General features: G+C 46.8%; 1 protein-coding gene across 1 annotated transcript; it reads right to left on the reverse strand.

Annotated features, from left to right (window-relative positions):
• On the reverse strand, nucleotides 9,412-9,951 carry LOC104748403. The gene has a single exon (XM_010470051.1). The coding sequence runs from the start codon at nucleotides 9,949-9,951 to the stop codon at nucleotides 9,412-9,414; it is 540 nt and encodes a 179-aa protein (XP_010468353.1).

Genomic DNA, 12,476 nt, shown 5'->3' on the forward strand with positions numbered 1-12,476 from the left:
GCAACATATACTTCTTCTGCTTTTCCCTGCCTGCATTAGATACTTCTCCGATAGGTCCTCTTTGCAGTCAGTCTAGAAGCACTGCTGTTGGTTCGGACTCTGCCCAAATTGGGCGGTGTTTGCTCATCAAAACCTCATCCGGCATCCATGTAGGTTTTTTTTCAGCCTGACTGTTTGGTTTTGCCAACTTGATTGCTCGAGTAATTACCCGATACACTTAACCGTGAGGCAGAATATGCGGGATCGAATCTACAAGAACCAATAGTACACTAAAGATTTTCGAGACTTGTAGATAGCTAAAGCGTACGAATGTTTGTTTGTTTGGTTCTCAAGTTTGTTAATAAAAATGCAAAGAAATAAAATCGATTGGCTTATAAAATTAAAACATTGTGTCATAGGGTATTTCAGAGATCAATGACTAATGAAAAAATGAAATATGGAATTCGATAATTGAAACATATCTTTTTGTGGTGTGAGAATGATGAAAGTGATGATGATGAATGATCAGGTGGAATGCAAGGGGTTTCAATTTCTCTGATGCAAGCAATCAGGATGTGAACACTAATTTAAGTCAAGCCAGATATGATTATGGATTTGAACTAACACCCTAATGACAATAATGAAATGCAGAATGTAAGACTACTAAGATAAGAGACTAAATGCAAAGTGAACAGTGTAAACAAACAGAAGTGATACTAACAAGAACAAGAACTACACTAATGCAAGACAAATAATGAAACAAGATTAAACTGGAATGAATGCAATGAAACAGAAATAAAACAGGAAAGAAGCAGAACATAAACAAGAACTCTGGAAGGAGCTCGAGCAAGCACTCGATCGTATGCTCGATCGAGTACATGGCCGAGTGACTTAATACGAAGAACATAACCAAACTCAACAATCAAATCAGAATGAAATGCAATGAAATCAAACAGGAAGCAGATAACAATAGTCAATAGAGAAATCAATATACAAAGTAGGTCCTTGTAACAACCCGTCCCGTTGACCCCACTAGCCCTCCGCTAGCTTGCCCTCATAGGCCCCAAGCTGGCCCTGCAGGGCATTGATCCTAACCCCTCACCGTGGAAAGAAACTATTCATCCAAATCCACCAGTAGGTTATTGGTGCGCCACGCGTTCTTCGAACTCTGGTTCCCACCCTTTACCAACCTTCCCACAAGACAAGCTGTCACCAATTGAGCTGGATTTGGATATCCCTGCAGGGCCAGCTTGGGGTCCATTGGGATGGCTAGCGGGGGGCTAGCAGGGTCCACGGACGGTCCGTTGGAGCAGCTAGCGGTGGGCTAGTGGGTCCGCGGGACGGGTTGTCACAGTTCTAGAGATGGATTCATGGCCTGGAATCAAGCTATGACTACCTAAATTGATCAACAAACCTCAATCAACAATGAGCTATCTCTAGACAATGATCTTCTAATACTTGCTAATCCATTCTCATGATAATAACAATCAAGCTTAAACACTCCTAGACCTAGTTCTCACTAGCTAAGACATGCATAAACATGCATTAAATTCCAGATCATCTTATGTCAAAAATCACCTTAAACATCCAATCTCTCAGGTTAAGCATGATAATCTCAAGCATTAGCTTTATCTAACAACCTAAACATTGTGTAGAAACTGAGTTTCACACAATGAATTTGTTTGAAAGGGGAAAAAAATTCAATAACACTTTCTCTTTAAGAAATCGGATCAAAGTTAACAAGCTAAAGGAGATTGAAATCTCTTTGAAAACAAGTTAGGGTTTTTGGTATTAATTGCTGGATGGATTACAATGAAGGGATTCCCCCTTATTTATAAGTTTTATTAGATTTACAGAATATATCCACTTTCCTAATCAACTCGGTTGTGATTTGGAAAGTTTCTTGTTTCTTGTCAGGTCGGCTTCTTGTTCCCAAGCTGGACTTCATAACGCTATTGGGCCTTCAACCAAAGACAGAATCCACCTCAAGCCAAACTTCTGGTTTAGAATACCGGTTTCCTTGCGGGTTTAGATCGGTATGTTGGGGTGCCAATTCCCGCACCAACAATTAGTCCCCCCCTCTAGTTCGGCTCATTCAGAAGTTAATTCGAATGCTCGGACTATAGGAAAAAAATATCCGATTGAAAACTCAAGGAAAAACGAAACTAATTACCCGGATCCCAGCGCCGCTTCATCATCCGCTACTATTGCGACACGTGTCGGACGCGTCCTTTCAATCAGCTCGAAAGCCGAAACGTCGCATAGGTTGAGTAGGTCATTATGACTCTGCGTAGGGTTGCCGCCCACTCGCTTCTATAAATACTCGACTCCTCTCTTCATTTCCACTTTTCGCCAAACTGTTCGAAGGTAGTTCCTCTATTCTCTCTCTCCTTTCTGTATTTTATTTTATTTTTGCTTTTCGTGAACTCTCTTCCACACTCTTCGGCGATCTTGGATAACCAACACCTCGGGCATGGTCTCCTCGTCTAGTACTGAGAGCGATCCACTGATCCGCAAAAATTCCAAACAAAAATTTCCAAAGTCCATAAGATCGGACCGAGGCTAGCTGCTCAACAGATCTGAAGAAAATGCCGAATGTTCGTCAAGACCCATATCGGGCGAAACTCCTACCCTAGATATTCCTTCCCTAGTGTTCGAAGAAAACCGCGGGAGTCACGGCAACACTGCATCGGATTCCGATCTGCCCTCTAAAAATCTGAACAAAGAGGAATCCTAGATCGCGTCAGACGGGATCATGATTGAGGATATACTTCCTTGCCTTGATCATCGAGATCGGATTGGTGGCGAAAAGACAGGTAGCAGTATTGAATCTGTTCGCACAATGTTGAATTCATGCGGCTTAAGAGATTGCGGTGTCTACATCATCATCCCCAGAGAGCACCAACGCCCATGGAGCCCGCCCAAAGGATTTATCTGTTTATACGAGGGTTTCTTCTCCAAGTGCCGGTTATGGTTTCCTCTTCCTAGCCTGCTTACTCGGTACACCCATCGTCGCCAGATCCCGATATGCCAGCTCTCCCCTGGCAGTATTTGCAATTTTGTCGCCGCCCTCACTATTGCGGCCGAGGCTAGAATTTACATCAGAGTTGAGTGCTTTGAGCATTTAACAAATTTTAAAAACTCTCAAGGGAGTCCCTTATGGATGGTTAATATAAAGCCGGCACATAACTTTTTTTCCTTGTGAGAAAGTCAGTAACTTCAAGAAGTGGACAGCTCGCTACTTCTTTGTCCAAGTTGACGATCATTCTTTTGAAAACCTGAGATACGGTTGGCGAAGAGTGTGGAACAGCTCGCCCGGTATCATCTCATTCCTTGTTTTATCAAATCGGACATTTGTTTTCTGATCTTAATTTCCCTTGATTTTGCAGCTCGCCCCACTTCAGCTCGATCATTAGCTCCTGAATTCCAACTTGTCAGGGACACACTCTTTGCAGGAATCGACCGTAGCTGGGATTGTATTACCCGGCGTCGCGTCGAAAAAGCTATGGGCAAGGCGAAAACCAAGTTTTCGAATTTTACTAGTGAGTTAGGTCAAACGTCAACGAGCCCAGCGACCACAATTGTTGAAGCTGGTATGCTCCGATCCATTAATTCGAACAACGAGCCTATCATTGATCTAGACCGAGATAAAACGGGAAACGAGTTCATTGACATTGAAAACTTTGATGATAGCCAGATCGCCCTTAATCCGGGCCATGAAAATACAGCTCCCAATGATTCACTTCAACCTTCACCGGTCGAATCCATTATCCCTGAGCAGTCCGCCCCTGAACCAAGCAGCGGTGCCAGAAAGAAGAAGGCGAGGAAGGAAAGCAAGGACAAAGGCAAAGGTAAAACCTCCGACCAAGAAACAAACCGAAAACATTCCGCGGAAGAAGCCTGACTCGAATCCTATGACCACTTCCGAGTCGTACGAGAGAATGACCAATCGGACCAATTCGCCTTTGATTACTTTGGGGACGGCCCTCTCGTTTGTAACAAGGCAGCTGCTGGGGAACTCTGCAGGCATCTGAAGGTGTCCTCAGTCATGTTGCCGCTGGCCGACAAACTGAATTTCCGGAACAATTCCTTAAGGTTGTCCAGTCCGCTCTTTAGGTTTAATTCACACCCTCCTTCGTCTGAACTCACGACTTCATGTCATTTTCGTACTTCCCTCCATCTTACTTTGTTTAACATGTAGACCGCCGCTTTCGTCAGTGCGCTCACCCTTATGTATGATAGGCGAGTTAAATCAATGGCGTCCTCGGAGTTCAATTTCGACAAGATAAAGGAATGCCTAGAAAACCTCAAGGCAGCGGACAGGTTGAAGGAAGGTAGAATCAAGGAACTGGAGGGCATGCTTGCAAACAGGGAAGAACGCAACAAGCATTTGGAAGCGAAAAGTTCCGAGCTGGAATCGCGAGGGAAAGTTTTGGAGGAGGAGAAGTCCGAGCCGAAAAAGTAACTCGATGATCTGGGAGCAAAGTTCGAGTCAGAAGTGAGCCGACTACGCCTAGACCGACAAGCCAAAGACGAGGGGACCGCGAAAAAAGCGCAACGTCGTCTTGACAAGGTAAAGGCTTATCTGGTCGAACAGGAGAATGTAGCTCGCCCGAAAGAGGATATTCTCAATCAAGCGCCCGAAGATACTGTGGAGTACCTCTTGAAGAGTGGTGCGTTTATTCCTGACAAACTGATTGCTGAGATCAAGGAGAGGCGAGAGAAAGCATTGGACGAAGGTGAGGCGCTGGACATCATAGAGCTGGAAGAAGGAGATCTCACCATGTCTCTAGACCAGCTTGGCTTCGGACTTCTTCACCCTGGAACCACAGCTCCAAACTCCGTTTGAGACCAGCACGGTTCCATCGTCGAGATCTTCCAAGCCGATCTGTCCGACCCTTCAGGATTCTAACCGTTGTTTCTTGGTTGCAATTTTAATAAACTTTTTCTTTTTGTATTTTCCTCTTTTGTTTAAGAATTTGTGATGACATTGCCCGTTTTGTGGCCGGTTTCTCGGTAATTTTATCTTCTTGGAAAATTCCCTTTTGTGCTTGCATAGAATATCTCCTTTTGTTCAAAGATGAAAATGGCAGTTTTCCAATTTCACAATTGGAAAACATTCCTCTAGGACCAGTATTTATTGCAAATACAATTTGTCCAAACGTCACTACCCTTAATAGATCGGACTATGAAGAGGTCGGAGCACTGAACGTCACTAGCCTTATCAGGGGAGTCCTTTCCTTTTCTCTTAAGGCTTTACTATTCCCCTTTGATCCCGGTAAGATTAAAACCGCGAATGAACTTCTGATGCAACTGATTAGGGAATTCTTTTGTTGATCTAGGTGTTAGGCAAAGCTTTGAGGTCAAAACTTTTATAAGAGGGAGGAAATGATGTGATTAGGGGATCGGTCCCTGACCGAGGCAACCAAGGCGCAAGACCAAGCCACATCGGAGATGGCCGAGGCGCAGGCAACATTCACGGCCAAGGCACCAGCAATCCTCACGGGAGCCACAATACGACCAAGGGAGCTCCATCAAGTCAACCAAACCAGGAATCAACAAGGAGGAGCAAAACACAGACACCTATTGGGTATTTCAAGACCAAACTCCAACATATACACAAGGGCCCAAGGTTAGCATCACCACTAAGGAGTATTGAGTCGCGACAACTTTGGGAAGCCAGATTCGCGAGTCTTCACCACCACGCTAGTGTGAAGACACCCTTAAGCCATTAGAAGGAGCTGTACTCTTTTCCCTACTTTGGGTTTGTCCCAATGGGTTTACCAAAGAGGTTTTAACGAGGTAGCAAACTCTAGTGCATCTCCACTTCGATCCCACTTGACTCATGATTTGGAAACACTTATTGACATGCTTGGGAGCCAAGGAAGTGAAGATTCTATCACCACGCCTCAACCAATGACGTGGCGACCCTATCCCCCTTCCTTTCATTTTGAATTGCTTCTTGAACCTTCTTGACCGTTAGATTGTTCCTTGCTTTTGTTTTACTTTTTCTTTTTCTTTTAGGCTAGGTGTATGGTGTAGATTAAGGCCACGTTTTCTAGGGTTGGGTGTTCCCTTGTGTAAGCCTCCCTATAAACGCCTAAACCTTTATTGTAGAACTTAGACTTGTATGAAAATAAAACTTTTCCTCAAGAGTGATTCTTGAACTTGTCTCCATCCTTTCATTAGTCAATCTGGGATTGTCTAAGGGAACGAACCCTAGCAAGCCTTGAACCGGGTTCATGGCTTGTTAGTGACCGTATTAAGAGAAGAGCCAGCCCTCTTGTGTTGTCGCATCAAACCACCTATATTCCATCTTTCATCTCACTCGTTCCATCGTCACAACCTTGACATCTCTTCCACAAGCTCTTGAGTCTATCCTCAAACCACCTTCGCAGTTCTCGAGTTCTTTGCCATCAGTCCTCGAGTCTTCCATCGCTCCATCTCACAATGCTTCCACCATCGCTCCCCACCGAGTCCTGCCGATAGCCGCATCTGCTTCACTTAGCCGCATCCTTACGATCCGATACGGCTTCACTTCTTATCTCGTAAACAGCTCGTTGGAACCGCACCGTTTCACGTTTCTGTCGTTTGAATCCTCCCTGGATTCGAACCCTTAAAGCTTGACCGAGGAAAGTCCCACCAATCTCAACTTGACTGAAGTTGCATCCTTCCACCATTCCGCATCCGCGTCCGCGGGTCACATCAAACATAGTGCGGCGAAGCGTTGGCACTTCGGCCTCGGCTGGAGCCAATGCCTCAATGCCATAAGCTAACGAGAAAGGAGACTGTCCCTTAGCTCACCGCGGGGTAGTTCGGTAGGACCACAGCATGCCACTTGCTTAGAAAACGTTGGGTGATGAGCGAAGTGAACTATGTCCCATTATCGGTGAGGATCTCGTATGGGAGCCCGTGGCGACAAATGATGTTCTTCCAAATGAAGTTGGTGACATCCAACGATTGTACCTTGTGAAATGATTCGACTTCTACCCACTTGGTGAAATAATCGGTCAAGACCAAAAGGAAACGCTTTGACTTTGACGGAGGCAATGGTCCGACGAGGTCCATTGCCCAGCGCATGAAGGGGTATGGCGCCGTGACCATGTTTAACAGTTCGGGAGGAGCATGTTTCATCGGTCCATGACGTTGACAAGCTTCGCATTTCGCCGAGTACGCCTTGCAGTCAGCGACCATGGTCGGCCAATAATGGCCGTCCTTCTTGATTTTAAACGCGAGTGCACGTCCTCCGGAATGATTGCCACCGTCACCTTTATGGACTTCTGTCATTATCCGTTCTGCCTTTTCTTGATCGACACAGGTGAGTAAGACTCCAGACGAACTGCGTCGGAAAAGGCTATCCCTTAGCATGACGTAACATGCATATCATACTTTTAACCGTCGAGCTTGCCAGCTATCTACAGGGACTTTGCAGTCCGTGATGTACATTTTAATCTCGAGCTGCCAATCTAGCCGGTCCTTGAACTGGTCCATCGACTTCCATTGGTTCCACGTCGTCATGGATAGCGAAAGTCAGATCGGCATGATCGATGCTAGGCGCATCGATGCATTCGATCGGGATCGTTCGTCGCAAGCCAGGATCAGAACAATTTTCTAGGGTGGCGAGAGCGTCTGCCGATGCGTTTTCGCTCCTCCGAACTTTAATTAATTCGTACGAGGCGAACTATGCTGAAGGAGTTCAGAGTAAATAGCAATATGCCCCCATACGCTCGTTTCTAGCGTCCTATTCTCCGTTGTTCGACGCCTTGAAGCCGAGTTTCAAAGCCTGCTCAAGGACCTCACCAATTGGCAATCGGAGAATAATCCCAATGTCGGATCCTTGATTGGAGGAAGAGCCATCGACGAACAACGTCCAATGTTCCTCCTTAGGTACGGTTTCTTCGAGTTCAGGAGATAGCTCCGTGATGAAGTTTGCTAGGACCTGTGATTTTAGGCTCGGGCGAGAAGAAAATTCGATATTGTACTCGCTTAGCTCGATCGCCCATTTTGCAATTTGCCCGGACTGAAGAAAGCTGTGAAGAACAGTCCGGAGTGGTTGATCGGTGCAGAAAACGATGGAGTGCGACTGGAAAGAATGCCGGAGCTTCCAAGCGGTAACGATTAAGGCAAGAGCCAACTTTTCCAAGGTTGGATAACGTGTTTCCGCATCATTGAGAACCTTGCTTATGTAAAAGATTGGTCGTTGATCGCCTCGATCATTCTGGACCAGCACCCCGCTAACCGCCAAACTGGAGACAGAAACGTAGAGATATAATGTCTCCCCCTCCTCGGGCTTGACGAGTACCGGCTGACTGGTCAAGTACTCCTTGAGTTGTCCGAAGGCGACCTCGCAGGCGTCGTCCCAGTAAAAATCTTTATTGCCCTGGAGGAGTTAGTAGAAAGGGAGACATTTGTCCGTTGACCGGGCGATGAACCGATTTAGCGCGGCTATTCGACCTGTTAGGCGTTGCACCTCTCGCTTATTGGTCGGAGATGGGAGTCCCAGTACTGCTTCGATTTGCTTCGGGTTTGCTTCGATTCCTCGCTTGGTCACGATATATCCCAGGAATTCGCCCGAGGTTATGCCGAATGTGCACTTGGTTGGGTTGAGCATCATCTGGAACCGATCCAGGATGTCAAAACATTCGGAGAGGTGCTGGATATGCTGTTCCGCTATTAGGGATTTGACTAGCATGTCGTCGATGTAGACTTCCATCGTCTTTCCTAACAAGTCGGCGAACATCGTATCAACCAAGCGCTGATAAATCGCCCCTGCGTTCTTCAGCCCAAATGGCATTACTTTGTAGCAGTAGGTCCCTCTATCTATGATGAATGCAGTATTCTCACGATCGGCTGGACTCATTGCGATTTGATTATATCCGGTGAATGCATCCATGAACGAGAGTAGTTCCCCGCGGTGACTTCTACGAGTCGGTCGATGTGAGGTAACGGGAAACAATCCCTGGGACATGCCTTATTGAGGTCGGTGAAATCAACGCAGACTCTCCATTTGCCGTTCTTTTTCTTGACTACCACCGGGTTTGCCAGACAATCATGATATTTTACTTCCATTATCTAATCGGCTTTAAGAAGTCTCTCGACTTCGTCTTGCACCGCCTTCGTCCGATCAACCCCGAGACGTCAGCGTTTTTGCCGGACTGGTTTGAAAGTGGGGTCAACATTCAATTTATGGCAAGTGACCGATGGATCGATTCCGACCATATCCTTAGTGGACCAGGTGAATGTCGAGGATCTGGACTTTAGAAAGGTTATCAACTCGGTTTTGATCCGATCTTCGAGTTCGGCAACAATTCCAACTGTCCGGGAGGGATCCGTACCGTCTATGTTGACCTGGATAATTTGACATCTCGTGGCCTTTAGCCGATCTCGCTCCCGCTTATGAGGATCGACTAGGTGATCCTCTCCCTGTAATTGCTATGTGTCCTCCTTTTGCCGTTGCTTTTTCTCGAGAATAGAGCAGGTCATGGCCATCTTTTGATCGCCATATAGCGTGTAAATCCCAGTGGCAGTTGGAAATTTAATGTAGAGGTGATACGTGGAAGGGACAGCTTGCATCGAGTAGATCCAAGGTGAACCCAAAATGGTGTTGTAAATTGGCAGGACGTCTATGACAACGAATTTGGTCTTACGTGTTACTCCGCCAGCGCGGACTTGCAACTTCACATCGCCCATTGACGTTTTGGACACACCATCATATCCGGTCAGCGTCCTGCACACCATGCTGCCGGTATCCACTAAGATTCGCTCTACGTCGAACTCGCCCATTGTGACTTCCACGAACAGGGGATCGTTATGAGGATGGTGGATTCCTTTAGCTTCCTTGGTTGTGAAAGTGATGGGGTTCGCACTAGGCGTCTCCTCCTCGGAGATCACCTGAACGCTACAGATATGACGCGCTCGCTTTTTCAAGGCCCGGACAGAATCCTTGCATTCATCGGTCTGGCCGATAAACATGGAGATACGACACCAAGGTGGGGTTTTTTCAGTTTGCTGTCCTTTTGGCGCTTGCGGTGTCCCGGGAGTCCTTCCACTGGCACTGGATTATTCTGTTGCGCGACGGGAGGTGGTTGTTGCAGGTCGCTCGGCGCATTATTTGGATGGTTGTTGCCCTTCTGACCTTGCCCAGGGTTGGATCGTCACGATCTTCCTCCGCGACCTCTACCTCCGCGACCACCGCGGAAGGCTTTAGGCTGATAGACAGCTTTGATCTCACCAGATAAATACTTCTCAAATAAGTAATTGGACAGATGCTTGCACTCAGTCGTGGAATGGCCTCCGAACATGTGGAAATCGTAGTAAAGCTCCTCTTGTGCATCTGGAGGCCTGTTGTCCTGTCCTCCATCTTGTACTACTCCATGCTTTAGATCTCTTGGGTCGTGATGCTTCCGGGGCTCCTGGTAACCGTCTCTGCTTTTTTCTTTTGGCGAGGCCGGATGTGCAAGAAGGGCCTTCGTGGTCCGCTACTCTTCGTCCTCCTCGACGTATGCGAAACGGGATCCCCGATGAAGCGCGTCGTCCAATTCTTTGGCCTCTCGGATGTTGAGGTCCACTTGCAAAGGCGACCCGGGAGTGAGTCCTTTTTTGAAGGCGGCGATCGCAACATCTTCGGTGACCGAGACACTGGCATACTTTTCCTTAAATCTGGTAAGGTATTGTCGTAGAGGTTCGCCGCGCTCCTGGACTATTTCCCATAATTCGGCGCTGGAAATACCGCGTTCTATGAAGACCCGGTAGTTCTGCAGGAAGGCTGTTGACAGCTGAGCGAAATTGTCGATCGAGTTCACCGGGAGTCGAGAGAACCAGATTAACGCGTTCCCTATTAAACTCTCGACGAATAGCTGACATTGACCAGCGTCCTTCTGTTCTTAAGTGAATCTGGTTTTGGATACGGTAGGCATAAACAAGGTCATGTGCTGCATTGGGTCCTTCATCCCTTCGTAGGTCGGCAACCTTAGTTTTATGGCCGGGACGTACGTCTCCAAGATTCGTTTAGTAAACGGGGTCCGCTGCCTGGCTTCGAACATCCAGTCGATCTCTGGAGCCGTGCTCACAGCCCGGTGGAGAAGGGATCCCGTATCTTGGATCTTGAGGAAAATCTCTTCTAATTTAGGATAGGGAGCAGGAATCGGATCTCTCTGAGAGAATTTCCTTATGTGGGGTTGCACCCCCGAGGCTAGCACCAAGGGTACGTATTGGTTTTGAGATCGGAAGGCCGAAGGTGGCGGATCACTAAACAGCTGTTGGTTTAGGGGTCCATTCCTTCGGGCTACTTACGGCGGCATAATGTTCTGTCGGAGTGGAGGGGGCGCACTGTATTCTATCGCGTCCATCCGTCAATTTTTGTCGGATAACGCTTGGAAGAGATCCTTAGAGATCGTTCCGAACACATGACGGAGGTCATCCACAGAGACAAGTTGGGGAGGTTGCGCGATTTACGCGGATGAAGTCTGTCTAGCGACAGATCCATCAACGGGTAGCTCTCCGTTAGGCTCCTGGGTTCCGTGATGGGGTGCTTCGACGTTCTCCACCCCATCGGAGGGTGCCGTCAAGTCGTTTGCTGGGTTTTCCAATGTGCCGAGGTGGCGTTGGACATAGACGCGTGCGGCGGGCGCGTCAGTAGGTTGATCCGTGGCGACATTCTGCAAGTCGGTGGCTCTGGTGACCGGGTTGTCTTGTTGCAGAGTGGTCATGTTGGTGACACCGTTGTCGGAGGTTAGAAACATGGTCTTTCTTTCTTGATGAATTTCGAAGGAATCTAAAAGAGAAGTGATTTGAGAACTTAGCGTCCCCACAGACGGCGCCAATTGTAGAAACTGAGTTTCACACAATGAATTTGTTTGAAGGGGGAAATAAATTCAATAACAAGCAAAAGGGGATTGAAATATCTTTGAAAACAAGTTAGGGTTTTTTGTATTAATTGATGGATGGATTACAATGAAGGGATTCCCCTTTATTGATAGGCTTTCTTAGATTTACAGAATATATCCACTTTCCTAATCAACTCGGTTGAGATTTGGAAAGTTTCTTGTTTCTTGTTAGGTCGGCTGCCGGGCGAGCTGGGAGGTCGGCTTCTTGTTCCCGAGCTGGGCTTCATAACGCTATTGGGCCTTCAACCGAAGACAGAATCCACCTCAAAGCCGAACTCCCGGTTTAGATAACCGGTTTTCTTGCAGGTTTAGATCGGTATGTTGGGGGTGCCAATTCCTGCACCAATACATTGGTATGATGCAAGGAAGCTTAAGATCTATTCTTACCCTCTCAGATATAAGAACAACGTAGATCACATCTAATCTAGAAGAGATATTTAAATAATCTAGCTTGATCAATCTAAGCAACCATAACTCTTATCCAGCCTAATCCATCCCTAAGATCCTAACACACTACTCAGATGAACAAAACATGATGAACAAAATTATAAACACAGAAATTAATGAAACTTGCATGATTAGAAAGATAAGACAAAGATCTACAATATTGAA

The sequence above is a fragment of the Camelina sativa genome, chromosome 15 (assembly GCF_000633955.1).
Source record: "Camelina sativa cultivar DH55 chromosome 15, Cs, whole genome shotgun sequence".
Taxonomy (NCBI): Eukaryota; Viridiplantae; Streptophyta; class Magnoliopsida; order Brassicales; family Brassicaceae; genus Camelina; species Camelina sativa.

What these genes read in the sequence shown, in the direction of transcription:
- LOC104748403 (XM_010470051.1), bottom strand. Translation starts at nt 9,951, where the DNA reads ATGTTTATCGGCCAGACCGATGAATGCAAGGATTCTGTCCGGGCCTTG.